The sequence below is a fragment of the Lemur catta genome, chromosome 24, assembly GCF_020740605.2.
Source record: "Lemur catta isolate mLemCat1 chromosome 24, mLemCat1.pri, whole genome shotgun sequence".
Lineage (NCBI taxonomy): Eukaryota > Metazoa > Chordata > Mammalia > Primates > Lemuridae > Lemur > Lemur catta.
The window spans coordinates 5,780,207-5,805,041 of NC_059151.1; the positions used below are offsets into that span (position 1 = coordinate 5,780,207).

Genomic DNA, 24,835 nt, shown 5'->3' on the forward strand with positions numbered 1-24,835 from the left:
GTCCTAAAATGTACTCTGAATCATCAAGGCAATATAATCAGTATAGTTCAGGGTTGGAACATTTTATTGTACTCTACAGAAAATTTTACTTGGATCTTTCGAAAAATGGTAATCTTTACATTTTATTTATGCCAGCAGTTTGCTAATACATTTTTGGTCAGAACACTTAAATGCACAACTACTGTAAATTCAACGCAGCTGGTCAACTCAAATTCATCATTCTTGGCAATTCAATATGTTTTATTTATTTATAATAAATATTTACCTATTTAAAATACTTCATAAAGAATTAAGTTTAAACGAGGCTGATGCTATCTTAACATGTTCTGCCATGGGCACAGTGATGGTTTACAATTACATTGTGACTGTTCAGTGCTGGGGCCATGCTGGCTCCTAGTTGTTTTGAATCCCACCCCTGGATGTGAGCCTCGGGGTGCTTACCTGTTGTCACACCGTGCACCACTCCTTCCTTGGTTTTGGAGCCTATAAAAACAAACAAATTCAAATCATAAGTCTCCGAATGGCCTTATATTGCTGATTTTTAAATATTATACTACTAATTAGGAAATTTCAATTTTCAGATGCTCAGGTATGTGATTTTTGATGCCCATGTCCTTGGGGAGACAAAAAAAAAAAAACGTAAAAGGAGGAGGAAATCCAGCAACCACTGCAGCAAGTAGAAGAAAGCAAAGCTAACAGGAGGTTCTCTGGAATGAAGGTTTTAGCACAAAATGACTTATCCCCTTGCTTCTCACTTCACATATCAACTTACAGAGGGGGGGAAAAAGTGAGATAACACTGGGGCTTGGTGAGAAGATGATTTTGGACTCATAACTGCAGAAGCTTTAAAAGTACAGCACAACAGAGAGATTAGTTAACACATGAAACACAAATAGAAGGGGAGGGAAGGAAGGCATTAACATCTGTTGAACACTCATTATGTAAAAGGTGTTTTACATTTCATCTCATGTAATCTCCATAATATCCATTTAATATAGAAATATGATGCCCATTTTATATATGAGGAAATTCAATGAGGAAATTCAAAATCAAAGTTAAGTGATTTGCCTAACATTACACATGGAATAACAGGCTATAAGCATATTCTACACAAAATAAGAATTTCTCCCAAACCTTGATCATTACTAAACATGTATACAAGTAATTATTATATATATTATTAAAACTGAGCTTGTTAGCATTTTATTCATAACCTCTCTAATGTTGCCTTTTTCAGTGTAATTCACACCAGTTTTTTAATTGAAATATTTTTGGAAAAAATAACCACGATGGATTAAATATTGACTTGAAAACTCACCTATGACTCAAATAATGTATTAATAGTTCTACCAAGACATAGAAGAGAATTAAGAAAATGAAGACATAAAAACTGAGAATGATTTAAGCCTATGTGTGGATACTAAGATAGTTACCAATCCTCAGCTTAAAAATGCACTAAGTTTTTAAAAATCCTTACTAAGTAGTATATAAGCAATAACTGAAAACACTTTTTACAAAAAAGGAAAAAATGTAAGGGGGCCTCAGTTTCCTTTTCAGTAAAATTAATGCATAAGATTAATTAACTACTCTCAAAGAAACTGGCTTTTAAAACTGCAGAGTCTAGCATAATGACCTGGGTAGTTAAAAGTCATGGTTAAAAGCACTGACCTTGGAGTTAGAGCCCCAAATATTCAGTAAATATAAAGTATTGATATTTGCATTGTTAATAACCCTCATGATCTAATGCAGATAATTCATGGATCAACTTTTGACAAACATTGATCTGAGGTAGTGTCTTAGTTTCAAATTTATTAAAAATTCAGAAATGCATTTTTGTGATCTAAATAATATGATGATCAATAAGATGGTCAAAATAAACATACTGAATCACATGAAAAATGTTTATTGAATAATTTTATGAATATATATAAATATGTTGTTAAGTGAAATTTGCATGCATCATAGTTAAACTTATTTACAAAGCAGCCAAGGAAAGTTTCTACATTTAATAAAATAAATATATTAAGAAATTTCAATGTGAAAATATTGAAGGAACTCAATAAATATTGAAGGAACTCATATAAATGAAATTGTGCAATTTTTAAATGTGTTAGAGGACAGAGGATAGTATTCTCTCTATACACGTGCATATATATATACGGGGGTGTGTGTATTTTACAGGCAAAGCTCCCTTTGCATGGTACTGCGGGATTATAAGATAACCGTATAAACTGAGTTGAAACTGGTAAGTGACCTTAGTAATCAATGAAAAAATTATGACAAATCAGTGGCAAAAATCATGATTATTCCATGACCTTTAAAACTTTTTGTCAAAACATTAAAAATCATCTTAGTTATTTACAAAAGTATAAGGAAATGAAAAATACTAAAACTAATATTTATTTAGAATACTGTAATTTAAAACATAAAGAATGAAAATGTTTTATTTCTTTGTAAAAATCTGATCGAGTGTAGTTTAAACAGTGCTTGCAGTCTTCTCTTTGCATAACTCCCTAAAGGGAGTGGCGTGTTTTTATGTCTTACAAAATTGTCATACTTCTAAGTATGGATCAGTGTCCAACATGTTATCCTTCGTACTGTAATGTCATGATATATCTCTGTCTCTGATGGTACATATTATGTGAGGTGTTTTTGCGGCACCATTTCCTCTGGAATGCCTTCACTCTGTTTATCACAACCACTTTCCACATTTGTGTTGATGTGTAGACCTTCAGTAAGTTCCTTTGACTGCATAGCTAGAGTCTCTTGATTGCAGCAATGATAACATCCCTACAATCAGCTATTCTACAAATTAATTTGTTTGATTCAAATTTTAATTCCAACATTTTTCCCTTCATTTCTTTGCTACACTTTCATCTTTATTGGCCAGTTGACTTTTTTGATCACGTACTTTTGTGAAATATCACACGTGCTTATCACTGAGAGAGAAGTCGTCTACACAACTACAGAATTGTGTTGTCCAGGGACTGGTGTTATTTAACTAACCATGGTAACTGGAATTTGTGGAATTTGTGTAGTGAGAAGAGTTTGTATTTAAGAGAATATTTCTCTATTCCTCATCACCACGCCCTGCACCCCATATTTTTTTAAAAAATGACTAGTAGAAAGAAATGTTCAACTGCTGCTCTGTGGTCATTCCTCTCTGCCTCAGCAGTAGCTGAGAATTTGACCCTTAGTTAAGTTGTTGGATGTATTCTGAACCAAAGACACACAAAAGAGAAGTAGAGAGTACAACCATGGTTATCAGAGGTTGGGAAGGGCAAGGGGAGGAAGAGGTTGGTTAACAAATACAAAATTACAGCGAGATAAGAGGAATAAGTTCTAGGTTCCATAGCATTGTAGGGTGAATATAGTTAACAATACTTTGTTGTGTATGTTCAAAGAATCTAGAACAGAGGATTTGGAAAATTCCCAACACTACGAAATGATAAATGTTTGAGGTGATGGATCTGCTAATTACCCTGATTTGATCATTACACATGTATTGAAATATAATTCTGTACCCCATAAATACGTGCAATTATTATGTGTCAACTAAAAATTAAAGAAAAAAATTAAAAATAGTACTACCATATGACCCAGGAAGCCCTAGTTTGGGCATATACCCAAAGGAAATGAAATTGCCGCTTTGTAAAGACATGTGTACACCCATGTTCAGGTCAGCATTATTAACAACAGCCAAGATAAGGAAACAACCATATATATTCATCGATGGATAAATGAATAAAAAACTGTGGTACATATACATAATGGAATACTAAGGAGCTCTGAAAAAGAACAAGATCTTGCCATTAACCACAACACGGATGAACCCGGAGGACATCATGCTAAGTGAAATAAGCCAGACACAGAAAGAAAAATAGTGCATTATCTTGCTTATATATGGAATATTAAAAAGAAATTCAAATATACAGATAGAGAACCAAACAGTGGCTGCCAGAGGCAGGGGAATGGGTAGGAAATGGGGAGACACAGGTCAGAGGATCCAAAGTAGCAGGAGTGTAGAATGAACAAGTGTAAGGATCTAATGTACAACATGAGGACTGCAGTTAATAAAATTGTACCGTATTTGGGATTCATGCTAACTGATTCTAGCTGTCCTTGCCACAAAAACAAACAAAAACAAAGGTAACTATATGAGATCATGGATATATTAACTTGCTTCACTATAATAACCTTTTTACTCCCTGTATATGGCCCATAACTTCGTGGTGCATACATTCAATATACACAATAAAATTTACTTTACAAAAAAGAAAGAATGCCACTAAACCAAACCATTAGAAATTATAATTAATTATATTTTATATCTCATGTGACATATTTTATATTTTTTGTAGAACTCCAAATAAAGAGATGAATACATACCTAAAAAAACAGACAAATAAGAATCCTGATAAAGTTGCTATGTATCAGACCAATCACCTGTTCTTTGCTGTCATAATTGTTTATTAGTAATCTGTAATTGATGATCAGCCTTTCATTCATGAGTATTCTGTAATCGATAAGACATAACTACAAGGTGGGTACCAGTTGGATGTGAGACTAGCAAGATACAAAAGCTGAAAGGACACCAGAGCTGATGGCTTCCCTGATCTGAGGTGGCCCACACCTACCACCCTGTCTTGTCTCCTACAACCTCACAAGAGCACAGAGTGGAGAAGATCAAAAGTAACACCTGGGAAATGCGAGAACTCAGGACATGCACAACTACCCGGCTGTTGTGCATGTCCTGTTGACTTTGCAACCTGGTGAGGTGAAGCACATTGTGACTTGAGAGTTTGCCATCAATCACACTGATGGACCACTGCTGTGACTGAACAGAGTGGCACTGGAAGAATTTTGAAGATGATCATTTTCTTGCATTTATTGTTACAATACTTGGTATTATATAAAGATAATTAAATTTTTTCTGCTTTTGAATTTAAATCTAATTTGTAATTTCTGAGTCATGTGATGGAAGAAATTTTTGTCTAATAAATTAAAGTATATTGATTGGAAATTTGTGTACACAGATTAACACAAATGGAGCAAAAACCATAAAAATAATACTGATTATTATGGCAGATCTTCATGTAGTTAAAAGGTAGTTGCCAAAAGCATATTCTTAGGAGGAATGAGATTACATTTCATATGAGGCTTCTGCTAAAATTCTTCAGCCATAAGAGAAATTATAAAATTTTCTTTGGTCATGTCCAATCTTTCATACTAGTTCTTAGTAATAGTTTTGGTAATGAAAGATGAAAAAATAAACAGAAAACACGTTGGAGAAGTAATCATTCTGTTGGAGAGTTTATTTGATAATAATAACCATGGCTTCTGTATATGAAAGTGTGCTCAATGATTCATATGTTCTGTTTTACTATGACATTTTCACAAAAATTCTGCAAGGTAGTCGCATTTTTCTCAATCATACTTTTACTAATGAGAGATGTGATGCTCCATCTTCCTCTAGACCCTACACCTAGTAAATGATGTAACCTGAACGAAAATTTTGAATTGTCTGACATCAAGCCCATTTTCTTTCCACTTTACCACTAGTCAGTTAACTACAACCTCTGGACAATTCCAGCCCATCATCTCTTTTGGTAAATATAGAAGTTTTATTGGAACACAGCCACACGAGTTATATGTAGTTGAGTTCACACTTCAACAGCACAGATGAGTAGCTGAGACAGAGATCTTATGGCTTAAAATATGTGCTATCTGGTTCTATACCAAAAAGCTTTGCCAACTCCTGGACTATACTACTGTGTCTTCATATGGTCACTTTTCATCTTGAATCCTATGTGTGAGTTCATCTCAGTTAGACCTTAGAATATAACCAATAAATAATGTATAGAGCATGCTCTGTGTTAAATACCATGACAGATAGAGGAAATGATTTCAATGAAAAGTTATAAAGTAACTGAAGTCATAGAATAGATGCAAACTCGTACTTGCAGAACTTGGAAAACTGAGGACAAAACAGAAAGATATTGATAATCTGCATGTCCCTTATTCAGTATTCCAAATTCCATCTAAAAATATATAATTCACACTTCACAATATTAACTCCTCAATTTTTGTCCTCTTATAACACTATTTCAATGATTTTCTGAAAAATATGCTTTAAGGTAGAGAAAGAAAGAGTAATTTAACTGAAGACTTATGAGAAGATTAATATAAAAAGAGTCTATGAAGACTGAGAAAAAAGAAATCTGCTGTAAACTTTGATGAAAAGCATCCATAAAAAATCATTCCAAATTTAAATTTTCTCCTGCTCATCTATAATATATTGGCAAGACAGTGTAGCTTTCTTCTACCCCACAGACATAGGCGGAGCACCCGTATCATCCATGCCACTCAACATGCTCATCCTCCACCTAACTGTTCATCAGGGGACTCCTGCTACTATAGTTGCCACCACAGTGTGGAAGAGCTCAGAGGAGCAGAGGAGAGGAAGAATGGGCAGAGTGTGTGTGTGTGTGTGTGTGTGTGTGTGTGTCTATTCTTTCCCCAAAGAATTTGAAGTGGTTTGCAAAATAACACCCAATTTAATAGGAGAATTTGACAGAAGTTAACAGCTCAAGATACAGAAAAGAGAGCCTTGGGTGTATTCTCCAAGGTGGGAATTTAAGAACAAGTAAGGTGACAGGCACCAATCTCTTTATTAATACCATGTGTCATTTGACAGATGAACCATATAAACATTTCTAGGACATTAGTAGCAGTCTTCAAGTGCTTTCTTCAGCACCTAATCCCCAGTGTTCACAGCGACCAAGTGATCCCAAGAGTAGTTCCACCAAAGACTAATCTGTTCTTTCCATTTCGAGACCACAATAGGTCTCTTTTTACATATTGCAGGACCATATCAAAGTCTTATTTTAAAATCAGAATACATTAAAATTAGCAACTATTATTCATGATGATAATAGAAATCAAAGGCCTATGAATGATTTTGATTCTGAAGAATATTCTTGCTTATTTTTTTAAAAGCCTACGAGTTTTACAACTGTCCTCTGAAATACAGTCACTTGGGCACAGAAACAGTCATTTAAAAAAAAAAAAGAAACGAAAAAGTCCTAAATATTATCTCAAAAGTAAATAATCTGGAAAAGCACTTTTTACTATTAGCTCAAATATACACACTCACTTACCTACACATGCCTCTGACTCAGTGCATCCTTTTGACAAGCCGTGATGCACAACTGAATCAAGGGAGAACTACCAGCATTTAGAATATTGATTATGCTAACCCATCAGTCGTGAATAAATACCAAAATCAACTTTGGGGTTCACCTACCTACATAGAGAACACCCTCTTTTGTCTTTCCCGCTGCTTCCGCCACACCCTGCTTGGTTTTCTCTGCAGCAGCCACGACTCCCTCCTTGGCCTTTGAAAGTCCCTTCTTGAATATATCCATGGCTAATGAAATCCTTTACACCACACTGGAGAGCACAAAATACACTTTGAATGAGAACTTTTGGGTAAAAGAAAACCAAATTGAAACCACCCAAGGTAAAAAAAAAAAAAAACTGAAAAATCAATAGAACCCCCCCCAAAATGTGAGACTCTTTTAAGTGTACCCTCATTTCAAGCATTGGACAAAGCAGCCTTTTTTTTAGCTTTGGCATTAAACATGCAGCATCTCCCATCCATCTTGGCTAGTAGAAGTCTAGCTGCCTAAACATGGATTAGGATGAATCATCTGAGCTGTTCCTAGTGCATTTCAGAAGCGCAGTTGCATGAAAAGACAGACCTCTCTTTCAACTTCCCGGCGCCCAAAGGGTGGCAGTGGAAGTGAGAAGCACGTGTAGAAGAAAGAGCAAAGGAAAAGAAAGGGAGCTGGAGGATTAGGGTCAGGGACATCCTTAAAACGAATCCCGCAAGAGGGTTAACAGGTTCACCTTGGAAAGGGGTAGGAAGAGAACTACTCACTCCGGGTGTGCCAACTGGCGAGCCTAGGGGCGCGTGTTAATCCATCAGGCCACCCGCCCCCGCCCTCAGCTATCTCCCCGGAGCAGGCGCCGCGGGTTCACACCGTGGGCAGTTTGGGGACCGGCGCCAGCCACCCGAGGGGGCGTTCTCAGCGGGAATCCTAGCGGACCCCGCACCTTCACTGGTTAACCCTTTACCACCTGTTGACTTGCCCTCCCTGCACTCCCATTTAATTATTTGCAGCTTACTCTACGGAGAAAACCCAGAAAAGGGTCAGAGTATGATATAGGTAAGAGAGAAACCAAAGTTGGCTGCTCTTGCTCCCGGGAGCATCCTCGCGTTTCCCCAAAGACAAGCGCATCCCGGGGAAGCAGCCTGACCGCTCAGCCTTTGGGGAGCACGAGGGGGGAGTGCAGGGAGCGGGAGGAAAGCCAGGTCAACTCACTTCCCCTAAGCTCATCAAAGGGACGAGCGCTCACCGCCCAGAGACGTGGCACCGCGGGTCCTCACCGCGACACCAACCCCCTCCCAGCGTTCGCGACGGCTCCTCTCCCACCCAGGTCCTCCAGGATTTCCGACGATGTCCGCTTAGATCCCCAAGTACTTACCTGCGCGCCTGTGCTTCTCCACGACTCCGATTCCAACCCCCCTCTTTAAAAAAAAAAAAATTAAACAATTCCCAAATATTATTTAAATGGGAAGAGGGAGGAAAGGAGCGCACAGGAAGGGCGGAGGCGGAACCGGGAGAGCGATGGTCCCCAGGGGAGGGTGCCGGCAGCACCGCCCGGCGACAGGAGGCTGGGGGCGCGGGAGGCAAACCCGCGAACCTGTCGTCGAACTGCCGCTGCCCGGCCCCCGCACGGGAGGATGCGGGGGAAGGAGGCCGAGGGTCGGGAGCGCGGAGGATGCTCCAGGCAGGGCTGGGCCCCGGGTCTGCGCCAAAGCCCGCACACACCTGGCTCCCGCGTCGCGGCGCTCGGTCGCTCGCCCCCTCTCTCGGGCCCCCTGCTCCTCGTCGCGGCCCTCCTCCTCCTCCTCCTCCTCTTCTTCCTCCCGCCCGTCCCCGGCTCACCGCCCCCACAGCTGATTTGTCAGCGCCTCTGCCCGCCCCTGTCTCCGCGCCCCGCCGCGTGCGCTTCGCTCCTTCCCTCGGGTGGGGGTGGGGACGCGGACGGGGGTGGGGACAGCGGGTGTCACCCAGCGCAGCCGCGCGCCGGGCCCCGGAGGCGGGAAGGCGGGGAGCTCTGCGCTCCAGCCCAAGTTCAGGGTCACGGGGACTCCTGCTCTCTTCCATCCCCCTCCTTTCCTGTCTCCGCCTTCCCTCTGCCTCCTCTCGGGGACCCCCTCGTCAGAGCCAGCCTGGGGGAGCCGGGGGCCCCCCGGATCGGCCCCCAGAGGCAGAGCCTGTCACCTGGGGAGCTGCCGAAAGGGCCGGGCGGCTCGGGAAGGCTGCTCGCGTCACACCGGCACCGCCAGGTGCACGTGTCCCCCGGGGCGCAGCAATTTCATAAACGTGAAGGGGCGTCTTAGGTCAAATAGCCTCAAGGTTTCCGTTTGTTCTCAGGGTAGGACCAGCCCGAAAGGCTCGCGCGGGTGGGGAGGCGACGGCCGAGCCGGAGTTACAGGTGGAGGCGGCGGGAGGCGACGCCGCGGATCCTCGTCCCACCCCACTGTCACCATTTTCTCCTCCGCCAATCGGCGGCTGCCAGACGCTCCCTTCCCGTCGGCTGAACGCGGGGTCCACACGCCCCAGCCGTCTGCAACCAGCGGTCAGGAAAGGCCTTTCGCTCTCGAGATGGGAGCTACTTTCCAGACCCGAGTCCGTGGTCCAGGCGACAAACTCAGCGTGACGTGTCCTCCTGGACCATCACACCCTATTTCTTCAGCTCCTTCTGGAAGGGACATTCAGTCCACACCCCGCTCACCTTTCTGGCTTATGACTCGCTTTGCCCTCGGAGCCCAAACCTCTCCCTCCCCACCGCGCACAGACAGACACGCGCGAACTTCAAGACATTTTTGTGCATCGCTTAACACGTTTGCACCTCTCTGAGAGCTGCGGGAGGAGACAGCTGTTCCCAGATCACACCAGAAAGGACAACCAGGCTCCTCCCACTAGCAGATTGCCTCTGTTTGCAGCGCCTGGATGGGGAAGATGAGTTCAGCACTGCAAGGAAAAACAAATTTTTGCTGCATGTTTTTTTTTTTTTTTAATTTTGTTTTGGGTTTATTTTTGTAGAAAATAATGCTTTCTCTGATCCTTTCCCTCATTTGGGCTCTGAAAGTTGAGTAAAATCCAATGTAAATCTACAACACAACTGTTTGAAACCACAAGGAACAGGAAGCAAATGATTCTATATAAAAGATGTTTATGAAATAAAGTATACTAAAAAAAAAAAGAAGTAAGGTCACAAATTGCTTAAACACATCCTTGCACTCTTGGTCTGTCTTTTTGAAGAGCAGCTTTTCCATAATGCAGTAGCTCATATTTCGTGTTTCTTTGGGATCAGAGAAAGAAGGTTGGACTTGGAAACAGGTTTGCTGTCTGGTTTTGAGACCTTCAACAAGTTATGTTTTTCTATTTCCAGTTTTCTCTTTTGCAAATGAGGGGATGGACCCAGATGATCCCTCTCTTCCACTTTTTATTGCAGAAAATATTCAAACATATATTAAAGTAGGGAGAAGAAAGGGATCCCATGTGAATATCACCCAATTTCCACAATTTTTCAGGGCTTAGCTAATCATGTCTCATCTATATACTTACACACTTTCTGACTACCAACTCCTTCCTCTTCCGTTTTACTAATTTCAAGCTTTACCTATCTTTTCATTTGAAAACATTTCAGCATTCCTCTGTAAAATATAAGAATTATTTAAAAACAATCACAGTAGCATTAGACTATTTTATAATTGGAGTATAATTTACATAGAGTGAAATGCTCAGATCTTAAGTGTCTCTTTAAATCAGTTTTGAACAGCCCATGTATTACTGTAACCCACACCATTTTGAAGACACAGAACATTTTCATCACTCCAGAAAATTTCTTTGTACCCTCCTTGTGCATATTATAGAATTTCATAAAAATCTAATCATATTTTATCAACTTTGTTTTCCCTTTGTCTGACTTCTTTAGATCAGCATATTTGTGAGGTCCATTCATGTTGTTGCATGAATCAGTAGTTTGTTACTTTTTATTACTACCAGTAATAAATGTTTTCCACAGTGATCCATCACAACTAGCTACCTCAATGGACTATTTTAATAATTATTTAATATATTATTTCATGTGACATATTTATAGTTTAACAGGGAACTCCTTGAGTCCTGGTACTTTCAGTCAAAGAGGTGAATATAATGACAGCTATTTTAGGTCTCATTAGCAGACCAAAAAGGGAATTATTTGGAAACAGTTGTGCTTCTCATAAACATAGCATGATTCTACACTTTTATATGGTATTTTATGTTTGGCAGAGGACTAATGTACTGTGTCATTTAATCATAACAAGTGGATAAGTTAAATTTTACGTACCTTTTATAGACAGAGAATCTGGGGGCTCAAAGAATTTTGGTGATAAAGGCTGAGATCACTGAGATTTTAAGTGACAGAGCTGAGATAATCTAACAGGGATTGTTCCAGAAGGCACAACTATCTCCCAAATTAGCAGTTATTCTCTGAAGACTCACAGATTGGGTGTGGTAAAGGTGGGCAGGAAAAAAGCAGAACTTAGATGTGTTAGAAATAGCCTTTGAATTTGTATGTGACACTGGAAATCAGGGAGAATTTATGCTGTTATAAAACAGTGCTTTCATATGTGAAATTTTGCCTTTTCTTTATTGGCAATATGTGGAGATGATTTCTCACTACCCCCCCAAAATTGTTAAATAATATTTTGTCATGTTGAATTATAATTATATGTTTTGCTTTTTCACTCCTCAAAGTGCCTTGAACACAGTGAACATTCAGTGAACTTTTAATTACAAATAATATCAATAGTGATATTGCTTATGTCCTACCTATGGTCTCTTAGCTCTGTATTCGTAAAGAGGCAGAGGTATTCAAGGACAAAGAAGGGAAGTGGAAGCTATAAGAAAGTGTTTTTTCTTTTTCATCATTGAGTAACAGTATGGTCTTGAGTAAATCTTTAGCCTCTCTGAATATTACTTTAAAATTTAAACTAATTGAATGGCCTGTAGGAGTCAGAAATAATAACCCACTGGGAAACATTACTAATGGGCACATCTTGTTAATGTGCACCACATGTATGTTTGGTTTCCTCACTGATGAATGAAATCTGAACATCCTTAATAGGATTGTTTTATCTGGGTTTAATTCAGTGATTTAACCATAGGGTAACATTCTATGAAATGTATGCTTAACATAGATTTTGTGTTTTCCCCATAGTCAGCTGAATTTTTAGGTACGTTGTTTGGTGAGCTTGTGCAATAGCAATGACAGCAGAGTAGAATGGCAGGAAAATAAGGAAGCAGCCTGTGACCAAATGATTAAAATTGATTGGATATGTTTAAGTGAGGAAAATATACTCTTTACTATCTTTGGATGATATTCCATGTTTGTTGTGAACACAAGGGGCAATGTCATGTTGATCCTTGGTCCACCTGCTCTATTCTCTATCTGTACCTCCCTCTCATCTTCTGTGAGTAAATGTGATATGCAGTAGTGGGATCTCAATGGGCTTCTCCTGTAATTTCATAGTGGGTACAAGAGGGAAAGCCTAGTGTATACTGTTGGGATGGCATTATGTATGATTTTGGAAAGGGAGTCAGCTTGAGACAGGGTAATAGAGTTACTCCAAAGATATAGGAAGAGAAGTAAGTGTCCAAAGAAGATTCTCTGATTTGACTCAGGGGCAACTTCATATTGTTTCTACAATACCGTAGACAGCAAAAAATAATGGGCAACAATGTAGAATGACTATGAATTGTAACTGCTGGAAAACACTGTGCTAAACATGTTAAAATTCAATTGGATGTCATTTTAAATAGCGTTGTGGTTTTTATGGTCATAAGAACATGAAGACATGCAAAATTTCAAGATTAACGATTTAAAGCCAGATGGAAAATATCTGTAAATATTTTAGGATCTAAAAAGTTCAAATGATTTTAATATTCCACAAAAAACATATTGATGAGCCCAAGAAGTACACTCAACTCTGGTGAGCATGGTAGACTTCTGAGAGTAAAGGTACTAGGTGCAACTTCAACGCAGGGACTTACCAAGGCTCTACTACTCATTAGCAGCAACTCAGATCAAGCATCTCACCTCTCTGATCTCTAGGTTTCCCATCTGTAGAAATGAAATGATATTTTACTTGTCTTGCATGGTTGTTGTAAGAGGTAAATAATAGGGTTCTTAGCAAAGAGCCAGGCACAATGGAATCCTCAACACAAGTAGCCATCGTTATCATTTTCTGGCCCCCATGTTTTGGGGGTACCCTAGGAAGGACTTTTTTGCATTGCAGTTGTTTTCAGCCTTATTCTCAGCCCTTCCCGGTCTCCCACCCCACCAGCAGCACACAGGAGGTATCCGATGCTTTCCATCAGTAACTAGAGATGGACGTGGTGGAGAGACAGTGGGAGGAGTCAAGGAGCATTGATAGGGGTCATTAATGAAAAAGCTGCCAAACATCTCTTTTCTCTCCCTGATATGTGGGTTACAATAACATCAGTCATAGCAGTTTGCATTAGCAGCAGTGATGAAATATAATAACAGGGGCAGAATTAACATTCACTATCTTTATTGACATTTTTGCATCCTTAAGCCTGATTTACTCACAGGGACAGTGGTGGAGTTCTTCTGCATGAATTATCTGATTTTCCAAGAAAAAAAAAATGATATGGAAATGGTGTTCCAAGTTTGCCAGATTCTTTGTGCTAGTGGCTCAGAAAGGCTTCAGAATGAATGTCCAAGTCAGAGATGAATGCAGCCTCTAACATTCCAGGTGAGTGACGAATTGACAGACTGATAAGACAATGACAGATCTACTTTTCAAGAGCATTTGTATTCAAAAAGGCAGAGAATAAATGAATTTTGAAAATCTCGGAGGAATTTATGTTTTGTGTATTGTTTTGAACCGAAGTCACAATGCCTTTGTAAACAGAGAAATCACAACCAATTAATAAAATGAGCATGTTTCTTATAACATCAAAAATACCCAGGCGTCGAATATATTTTCCTCTTTAGTTAATTCGAGAGTATGAAGTGATATTTAAGATTTTTTTCACCACTATATAAAAAGCACATCATTAATGTTTTGAAAACTTGTTATTCCACCTAACACTGAAACTTTATGTTATTAAGAAATTTAAAAAAGGAAATCATTCAGAGAAGAAATTATTTTAGTGGTTATTTGATAGTGACTTTGATATGAAAACATATCTATGTCAATCAATACAGATTTGTAACATCATTTTGACTATAAAATGTTACATTACAGCATGTCTTTAATCAATCATCTATTTTTAATTTATTTGTATTTTTAACTTTTAAATATACATCAATTGAATTCAATTTCTGTTCTTTTGTCTTCCCAAGAGTAGGAAAGCTTGTCTATATACTCAGTCTACTAATTCTTTATGTATATTTAAATATCATTACGTTACTCTTAAATCAACTTCTGTATAGTAGACAATGACTCCTCTCTAAGTCTCACTGGTTCTTTTCTGAGTCCATTTCTATTTAAATTCTCTTTAACTTTCCACATTAAAATATTGGACTAAAAGTTGTTATGTGCGAATTTTTTTGGGGGGGTGGTGGTTAACCAGAATAAGAAGAAACTCCAAGTAATCACATTGACCACAAAGATATTTTGATAGTAACACTTGAGAATGGTTGAAAAAGTTGTGAATTCTTACTTTACTTATCAAAATTTATAGTGCAGAAATATATCTGTCTGCATAGTAAATCTCTGATTCCTACAGGAAGTCTAGCTAGATATTTCACAGACATATTTTTAAATACATGTATAACAAAGAAAAAATAGTATACAAGCATCTTCACATAGTGTAATATTCAAAAGGAAAAACTGATTTATATAAACAAACCTCACTGTTGTTACTCAAATGTGTGCAGCTCATTTTCAAGTAAGGAAGAGCGTATACTTACCAGATCATTAAGATAGAGACAAAAGAACAGAATACGTGCACACACATACACGCACACACAGAGAATGCAGACGTTATATATGCTAAAGAAAGAATAGTAGTGAAATTATGGGTCAAGTCTTTTTAAATGTAAACGAGACCTGTGTTTAATGGCTTTGTTTATCTCTGTGTGAGTGTCCGCAGCAACAATCAATTAAATGAGAGTTCAGTCTGCTTAATCATCTTGGATTATGGGCCTAACCTATAGGGAACATTTAAATAGCTAAAATAACATACTCAAGGTAGGTTAAAAGACAAAGTGGATTTCCATGACAGGAAAAACGGCTGTAACCCTCCACAAATATAATTCTTCTTTATGTTCTCGTGTTATACTAATAGTACATGCTCATTAAAGAAAAGTAAGTAAATGCAGATAAGAAAAAGGAAAAAATAAGCAAAATATCAGTATGCCCAGCAACAAGAGATAACCTTTTGTCTGTCCTATTAAAAATTACCTTTGCTAAAAGCCCACTTAAAAATACGTACCAAAATCATTCAACATACATCTTGACTCAGCAATTCCACTTTCAGAAATGTATCCCAAGAAAAAGTGTCAGGAATTGAATTATAATCAAGTTATAAAGAATATGTTTTCTGATTTTACCACCCTTACTGGAAACATTTGGAAGAACAAAAGCATCTATTAACTCTTGAACTTCCTCCTCTGTGGGACTTTCAGTTCTAAACTGTCTAGACAATTCAGTAGAAAGTGCACATGTTGACTGGTAAATAGGGCATAGACAATAGAGAATATTCTAAGGGATTAACCTTTTAAATGTCTTTAAATGTATCTTTAATATGTTTATTAAAAATAAATTTGTTTAAATGTATTTGGGCTTTGAAATTCTGATCATGGGCTGACATACTGTTAAATATTTAGTGCAAATCGATGCCAATTTATGGAATAATTGAGGACCACACATTCCTTTACATCTCCAGTGCCTGGTGTGTGTTCAGAGCAAGTACCCAGGAGGTTTCCGAGCAATTCTACACCTGCTGATTTTCAGTTTACAGTACTCAGCCTCTCCTTTGGTTCCACTGTTTCTTGCAGTAGAAAACTGTCTACTTACTCCAGGGGCCTGCTTTGGTCTGGACAGTACTTGTCTTTGGAACTTGGCATTTGGCCCCAAAGGCTTCCTAAACACGGACTTTTTTCTGCATGAAATGACTACTTTTGGTTCAAAATGTTATTGCATCATACTAGTTTGGCTATTGGATATTTTCACAAGAATAAGATTGGTTCAGGCACTTTAATTTTTTCCCTTTTCTTACCCACAATTTCCACTTTTACTGAAGATATTACTCTTATTCTCCCATTCATGAATCAAATTTATCCAGACAGTAGAATTATTTATTTTTGTAGAGTGATGGAATTTGTCAGAATAAGAAAAGACAGCTTTGAAGAACTCATTCATCTATTTCCATTCTTTTCACCTGGATGTCAGATTGTTTCTTTCTCTCAGTTCAGAAACTATTGTCAAAAGACAAAATTACAGCAAATTTAGTTTAAAGACTTTAATTGGCTTTTATTTGTGATTCTAGAGTCAGGCAACACTTCATTCTATAAAAGAGGATGAGTATTCCAATGAGCTGAGCAGAGGAATTCGGTTTTACAGACAGAAAAGGGCTGAGGAAAGCAGAAACATAAAACAAAAACTAGATTGGTCATTTCGAAGTTACTTTCCTTGTAAAAGTTAAAGCACAGGGAACTTCCAAATCATGCCCCCTAAAACGGGCATGTCTGGGGATTTGGCCATTCTTTCTCACTTTCCTGATTTCAAGGAAGGTCAGGTAAACAACTTGGTTAGGGCTTGGTGAGGTGGGACTTTAGCACAAGTCACTCCATTTTGGTTCAATCTGTGGGGCCTGGTGCTGAAGCTCAGTCCAAACCAATGGCTCTTATAAATTTTATTTAACACCATCAATTCTGGAAGCAACACTTTGCAATGACAGAACTGTTGAACACCCTACAAAGAAAACAAAAACTTGAGAGCAGCTCTCCAGAGGAGTGTAGATTCATGGATCCATTGGGAAAAATTAGAGTACTCTGCTTACCACATTAGCTTTATGCTGTATTCCTCAAATTGCTTGCCCTTCCAAGTGCAACAGAGTGCTCTTTATGCCCAAGTGGCAAAATTGTGATTCAAGTGGAACTTTAAAATAAATGTGGTTTTATAGATGCTGAAACAAGCACCAGGAATAAAGATGATTATATTAGCAGTAAGTATTTGGGCAACGTGACAGGCTAGCTGCCTTTGAAAACTAAAATCAAATATCTATGATCCCAACCAGATCACTGTCACATTTGCTACCACTGGACACAGCAAATAGAAGAGATTTACTTCAACACTGGACTGATTCAGGGTATGGGATACTGCTGTTTCAATAAATAACACAGCAGGGTATTTATGCACTAGATAACAGTAATAATCCACTTATTAATCACTTTAGAGTCCTAAAACAGAAGATGTATCTTGTTAATGAATATCTAAGATTATGATGACAAGTAATAGTTTATCAGAATTAATGCCAGTTTTACAACTAAATCCTCGTATTTGGGTAATCAACTGAACAGACGGTGATACTTCAATAGTTCTCTGATTGTATTAAATCAAGACATCGAATATTGAATTGAGAATTATACAAAGGCATTAATTTTCTTTCCACAAACACGAGATACTCAACGCTTTGTCGACGGATTGTCACAAAACCAGCACACATTAATACCTGAATAAGTGAATTTGCTGAACAAAACGCTGATGGGAAAGATTTTTCTAAACTTACAAAATGTCACTGTGCTAGTTACAAAGCTACTGCTCTTTAAGTCTGAGTCTATTTTTCTTTTCTTTTTGTTCTGGTCCTGGGGCTAGGCTCTGCAAACTGTGTTCTTGTGCTGGCTGACTTTCTATAAGATTCCACCAACTGAGGACCTTAGAGGATAGTAGAAGGCAGAGGAAAAAGGATTTGATCCTCTTATTTGGTGGCTGTTACTGCCAGTGTCACCCCACTTCTGTCATCTTCCTTCATTCCAACAGCAGCAATGAGTTCCAGCCTCTGGTTTCTTTCTGGATTTCCAGATACAGTCGTATTGCTCTCCTCAGGGATTCCAGGACCAGGAGAGCAACACTGTCTCCTTGGATAGTGGGGGTCCATCTGGGGTCCATCAATGTGGGATTCCTCCTTTGGGCTCCTGAGCTACCATCATCGGCCGTCCAGGCAGTGCCCCTGGATCATGGGTCTGACTGCAGCTCTTCAAGCTTCTCCTCTGACCTCCTGAGGTGCCAGCATAAGCCTGGGGCACCCTCTCCTTAGAAGTGTGAGTGCCAACTCTACGGAAGTCCTGCTTTAAGCTTGTTGGTTCTGCTAACCCCAACTTCTGCCCTTTATTGCCCTAGTCTTAGGGTAGATCCCTGCTTCCTGCACACTTATTAAACTTTCTGTTACCCCATTATGTCCTTTCGAACTCCTTCAGTACAACTGAACCAATCCCTATATTAAATCCTCTCTGTTGAAAACCTACTGTTGTTGCTATTTTCCTAAGACTTCACTAATACACTCAGTGATTTCGATAAAAATCTCTAGTTGCCAATTTGATTCAATTCTCCTTCACGTGACATTTTTATTCCAGAATGCACCAATGTATCACACTTTGTTTCTCCAAGGTGTGTTTCCCATCCCCTCCTCTCTTTCCTCTCCTTCTTCTCCTCTTCATTCATTTCTCAAATATTTGCATTTAAAATCTGTGAAAAGTTTGAGTTGCTTTCCCACAAATACATAGCTTTTTTAAAAACTCATGTAGTATTTATTGCATATATTAATATGTATGTATATGTGTTTATGATCAACTCATTGACCAGTGACAATTCATAACAACAGCCACAGTTTGATCCCCTATATGAGTTTCTAAAAAGGCCAATCTCCCAGTGGTCCCGTTTATTTTTTAATTGGCATATAAGTCACATGATTTTAATTAAGAATCCCAATTAAATTCTCATTTGTGTTTGAACATTGTGTTTAATATCAATTGTTGAGGGAAATTTTAACTCATATCCTTTTTACAAACAGTCATGCATATTAATATGTAGATCTTATGTTTCTTTAAACTCATTTTGGGAATTTAATACAGCCATTGCTTGAATGCTTCAGTTATGTCACATATTTGTTGTTCTTCTTTCGAACAAATTATTCTTTATTATTTATTGAAAAACACTTAAATTTTTAAAAAATCTTGTAGTATGTCTCCAGGCCTTTAAGATTTAAATTTTAAAAACATTGCAGTGTCTTTCACCTGATTGAACTTTCAAAGTGAGTAAGGTATCAAAAATCTCAAAATGGCAAGAGGAGAGTTGACATGCATTAACACTCAGTGTTTGCTTAAAATATGAGGAATTCCCACAGGACAAAGTGCCAGACAGTTTCTATGCAGGGAATATGTTAAATTCAGAGGCACTAGCAGTAAAAGCACTGAATTTATACATTTAAATCTAGATTTTGTGACCAAAATGATAAAGAGCCACTTTCAGCAACTTTCTCTGTAAACACAGAATGTTCACAAGAAAAAGAAATAAGATCTCAAGTGATTAAGTCGTATGTTTTCCTCTAAAATAGTAACTCCCAGTAAGACTACTCAGGAATCCTCTTTCGTCCTTGCTCAAGACCTTCATGATAATGTCACCATGCGGGGTCAGAGTCAGGAAGTATCTCTTCTCCCCTCTCCCCAACCCCATGTCCAGTTGATATTTGACCTTCCAGTATGAGTTACACTGCTAGGATTAGAAACAGTCCAGATCAGTTTATCAACCAATCTTCAACACACGCACCCTATTGGAAAACACTACTGAGCTTTATGTAACACGTGCACATATTTAGAATAGCTAAACTGTTGCTACTGGTTAAATTTAATAGTATCACCAACTGTAGCTGTTAGCATTTTAGTCCAGGGAACATGCAAATCACTAAACTTCATAAAAAAATGTATAAGCCTTCAGTCCAATAACAGCTAATTGCAGTGAATGAAATAACCCAGGCCAATTCCAGGCTCACTGGAATTAGCCATTATTGGGCAGAGAGTTTATAAAAAAAAATAATTATAGAGAACATAGTATTTTGCAATTATGTATTTAACAGGCTATTGGGTGTCATGCTCCCTAATTCCCAGAATTTTTGCAAAGACCCAAGACTTAGGAATAAAAGGTATGACCACCCACATTCTAAAGAGATCTGCCAACAATTAGGTACCTGTACCTGGAAAAACACAGCCATTTCTTTTCAAATGAAGCCTCAGGCCCTACTTTCCACATAAGGAGAGTTCTGAATAGCTAAATTGGAGCTTCCTCCAAGAAAATCACTCATAGAGTTAGGAAGCAAAGAAGACATTGTCTATTGCATTGGTTGGCTGGTCACTGAGTTGTCGAATCTGAAGCCTTATTTTGCCTGGTCAACAAAACTGAGTTTTAACACGAACCTGTTGGAGTTGGAGGAGGGATATATATAAACATAGAGACTGTGATCTATTTCGGATTCAGAGATTTCTGAAGGTGGAAGAAACATGTTACCTGAAGGCTTGGAAGGGACTGTGCTGTCATGTGCCCAGGAGAATCCAAGTGAGCATCTTGCCATCGCAGCTCCCTGCAGCCCTGGAGCATGTGAGCGAAGACCCCAGTACTTCCTGTGCCTCCAGTGAAGGACAGAGGTTGCAGGCAGGGGCTGTAAGGCATCGGTCGTGAGGCATCCAGAGAAGGGCTACCCGTGAAAACCTCTGAGGAGGGCGATGCCACTCCTCCATTCCAACGAGAGACTACCGGAAAGTCTGACACTGCTGGCAAACCCTGCACAGAGAGCCACGTATTAGCAAAAACTACCTGCAGCTGATGAAATCAGAACACAATAGCAACCAGGGACCTGATGTGCTCACACCATGTATCAACCATGGATGCCTAAATTGATCTCGGTTTATTCCAAAAGGGGGAAGGTGTGAGAAGGTGTCTCCAGAGATATCATACAGTTCTGGCCAAATGTGAGGGGGGAGGAAGTTTTGAATTGGTTTAACATCTGTTGGACTAAATGTAATCATTGAAATTTGTCATAGAATTATCAGTTTTACCCAGATTCTGTTAAGGGCTGGGAAAGAGAAAGCAAACATCGTGTGGTTAAAAGCAGTCGAGTGAATAAAAAAGCTTCATATTTACATTCAGTCCAGGTGAGGTTGCCCGGTACAGGGGCTGCCTCGGTTTCCACGTCTGACTTGCCCTCTGGACAGCGAGTCCTGGAGTCAGAGCTTGGTCCTGTCCATGTGAGTATGCACAGGTCCCAGCCTAGACCCTGAAACTTAGAAGAACCAATTCCAATAAATGTGAAGCATAATTAAATAAACTTTTATACGTTATGCCATGATTTTGGCAAAAGCATTATTGAATTCAGATGCCTATGTAGGAATATATTTCTTATCCTGTTCTGTTCCTATCATCCTGGACTAGTCTGTAGCATTTTTCTACTGTTGATAATCCTCTACAGTTTGAAACTCTCTAACCTCAGGTTTCTACATGGTTCTTTGCTGATTATTTTCCTGCCTCTCTATTTCTTCACAGTCTTTTTTATAGATTCTTCTCTCTCTGTCTATTCATTGCTCCTCTAAAACTTATTTCTCATCCTGATGTCCTCATTTGGGTGAATAGCAGCACCAAACATTAAACCTCCCCAACTATATACACTACATCGGTGGTTCTCAGGTGAGCCTGAGGCGAGGGCTGAGAATTTGCATTTCTGACTCGTTCCCCAGGTGATGCTGGTGCTGCTGTCCCAAGAACCACACCTGGACAACAACTGCACTAAACTGACTGAAATGTCCAGGTGGCTGGTGCCAAACAAACACAAGGTAAATTAAACCACAATTTTACTACTTTAATTTCTATTTCTTTTAGCACCTTATGCTATTTTCTAAAAAATAGCTTTTCTTACATTAATTCTGTATATATGTAAGTTATGCATATATTGTCATTCCATGTCCCAAATGAATAAGTGTTTATTGATATCCTATTCTGGCCTAGGCTGTGCTCTAAATGCTTTAATTTAATTAAGCTCATTTAATCCTCTGAAGTGTGCTGGGTATTAATAATGATATTCACTTTGCAGATAAGGAAACAGAATCACTGAGGCCATAGATTGGGCTGAGGACCCAGTCGGGGCTGATCCGGAGCACTGTTCTTGGTGGCGTGCTCTTTTGTTCTGCCTTAGCCAACAAATTCACAGAGGCATCAGGGATATACCCCAGAGCTCTGCTCCTCTTGTTCTAGCACTGATGTATCCTGCTTTGAAATATAAGGTGCTTTGGGCAGTGTCGCCGCGTAACAGCACGTTGTTAATCCAGTGCAAAGCACACTGAGCTGCCCGTGCATATTTAAGCATTTAGAAGGCACTGGGAATTGTATATTTCACTTTTATGGCCCACAATTTATTCCCTAGACAATAACACAGGCTTGTGTAAATCCTCGTTTATGGGTTCCGTGCCCTGGATTCCAATCGAGTGGGGAGCTATACCTAGGGGACGACCGACAACGCTCTGAACCTCAGCTGGAAGGCTGCCCTCCTCTCACAAGTCATAATAAACATGGAGGTCGCTTAAAGAAAGAAGTAAGATTTAACCATTTTCTGATGGTTTTAAATCGCGTAGCTTGTGCCAGGATCTGCAGGGTGTGCAGTGCCTTTCAGGAAAGGCACTCCCAGCCTGAACAGGGTCCTGATGGGCCAGTCCCTTCTGCCTTTCCAGGTTCTAATCTGACACCCTAGGCCCACCAGCTATGGAGTCAGCCAGATACCCCAAAGGAGTCTGGGACTCACACCTGAAGCATCATTCTGGCGCTCTCTGGTCAAGTCAGGTCCAGGACGGAAGCCTAGCTTTTCTGGTCATGGTTATCATCTCTTTCTTGGTCTGGGTGCTGGTTACATAGCTATGGTAGGTTTGTGAAAACATACCAAGCAGTAAATTTGGAGAATAGGAAAGAGAACAGTGTTAAATAGCCAACTTCCCCACTGTTTTCCTCAAGTGCAAGAATTTCGTCTTAATTCTTTGTGAATAAAAGTGTTTACTAAATACAGCCTGGAGTAAAATGCGCTTTTGATTTGTTGACCTACATAGAACTAAATGCTAGAGTTCAGTACTGAGTCTTACGATGTTTGAACGTGTATGTCTGTACACGAGGGTGGGAGAGGGTGTGGGCATCAGGGAAGGCCCAGAGATACTGACGTACACTAGAAAAATCTGTTGGTGCTTCACGGAATGAATTATGTAAGCAGCACCAAGAGGCAGCATCTGTGAGAGCAAGCCGAACTAGAAGAGTGCAATGGAAAGGACTGTTGAGTGTAAACAACAAACCTGTATCTCAGCAACAAAAGCATGCATTTCTGAGTTAATTTTTTTCTCTTGGGCATCTGGAAAAATAGTGGCAGTTTTAATTGTGAAAAAAAGAGGCAGGAAGAAACTGTGGTTCCGAGGAAAGCGGACTTCATTTTCTTTTTTTCAATGTTTTCATGCATTGCTAGGATAAACACTTCTGCTTACTCGGCTTTCAAACCCATGGGTCATTGTTCAAGGATGTAGCAGGTGCTTTCCCTAAGACAGCCTGGCACACGGGACGAGAGGCTGGGGGACTTTATCATTTCCTGACACATAGCAGATCCTTGATATCTCGGTGCTCCTGCTGTGTCCTTTAAATGCTGAGTGTAACCATGCGTTTATATGTTGGGAGATAATATGGACCAACTTGAGGGAATTGATAAGGTTGAATGTGAATGACTTAAAACAACAGTCATATTCAAACTAACTTTAGGTGTATTCTTTGTCTTCTTGTATGTAACCTTATTAATATATTAACATGAACCCAACACAACTTTAGATAAATGTTTCTAATATATTTTAAGACTGAACATATTTAAAATTTTTTCTTTTGAAAAGAGATGAGATTTACAAAATAACTGCAAAGTATAAAGAGTTCCTGTATATTTTGCATTTAGTTCTCTCTGACATTAACATCTTATACAGCCATGGAACATGTATTTTAAAAATGATCATTTTGTTCCTTGTTTGTAATTTCAAAATATTACAGGGGTACAAATATTTTTGATTACATGTATCGATTTTGTTGTGCTTGAGTAGTTTACATTTTGTTTTTGAAAAATGAAAATTCTGACTGTAGACAAAACTTTAAACATTTTTCACAACTGTATCTCTCTTTGTCCACATGCATGCCTCCTACATGTGCGTGTCATGTCATAAACAAAATGTTTTTCCTAATATTTAATATACGAGTTATAACATTTTGTGGACTATGAGACAGAACATATTCTATAGGTTACTTTAAATCCCTAGTAATGTTGGAATTTGTCATATTCTCTTTGAGATGGTTCATATCCAGTGGAAATATTTATTTATTCTGCCTGTGAATTACAAGTGAAAATTATAAGTCATTCAACCAAAAATATTCAAATTTTAACTTCTCTTCTTTAGATCCCTAGATTTTTATTTCCAATAACTCATCATGAAAACAAGCTGAAAATTTAATTTAATCAAAATAAATTACAGATCTGCTAAAAATCTGTCCAATTAGTAAAAACTGTATTTTTGCCAACTGAGAAATGAATATTCCATTATATTCTTGCCATCCTGTGGCAATTTCTTAGAATATATGGCTAGGAATGTATTATTTGTGCTGTGAAAATAATGCATACATTTCAACCAT

General features: G+C 38.9%; 1 protein-coding gene across 5 annotated transcripts in view; it reads right to left on the reverse strand.

Moving 5' to 3' along the window:
• The window catches only part of SNCA (synuclein alpha), a 70,016-nt gene extending 60,044 nt beyond the window's left edge, over nt 1–9,972 (reverse strand). The window contains exons 1-4 of one of the 5 annotated variants that reach the window (XM_045536834.1): nt 8,898–8,966; nt 8,551–8,593; nt 7,307–7,452; nt 442–483 (exon numbers count right to left, since the gene is read on the reverse strand). In XM_045536834.1, the coding sequence (XP_045392790.1) occupies nt 442–483; nt 7,307–7,427 (163 nt within the window). In that variant the 5' untranslated portion in view covers nt 7,428–7,452; nt 8,551–8,593; nt 8,898–8,966. Of the gene's footprint in view, nt 1–441; nt 484–7,306; nt 7,453–7,763; nt 7,789–7,911; nt 7,962–8,550; nt 8,594–8,897; nt 8,967–9,867 lie in introns of those variants that run through there. The other 4 variants (XM_045536837.1, XM_045536835.1, XM_045536836.1 and 1 more) reach the window with 4 other exon arrangements.
• Between the last annotated feature and the right edge of the window lie 14,863 nt (nt 9,973–24,835).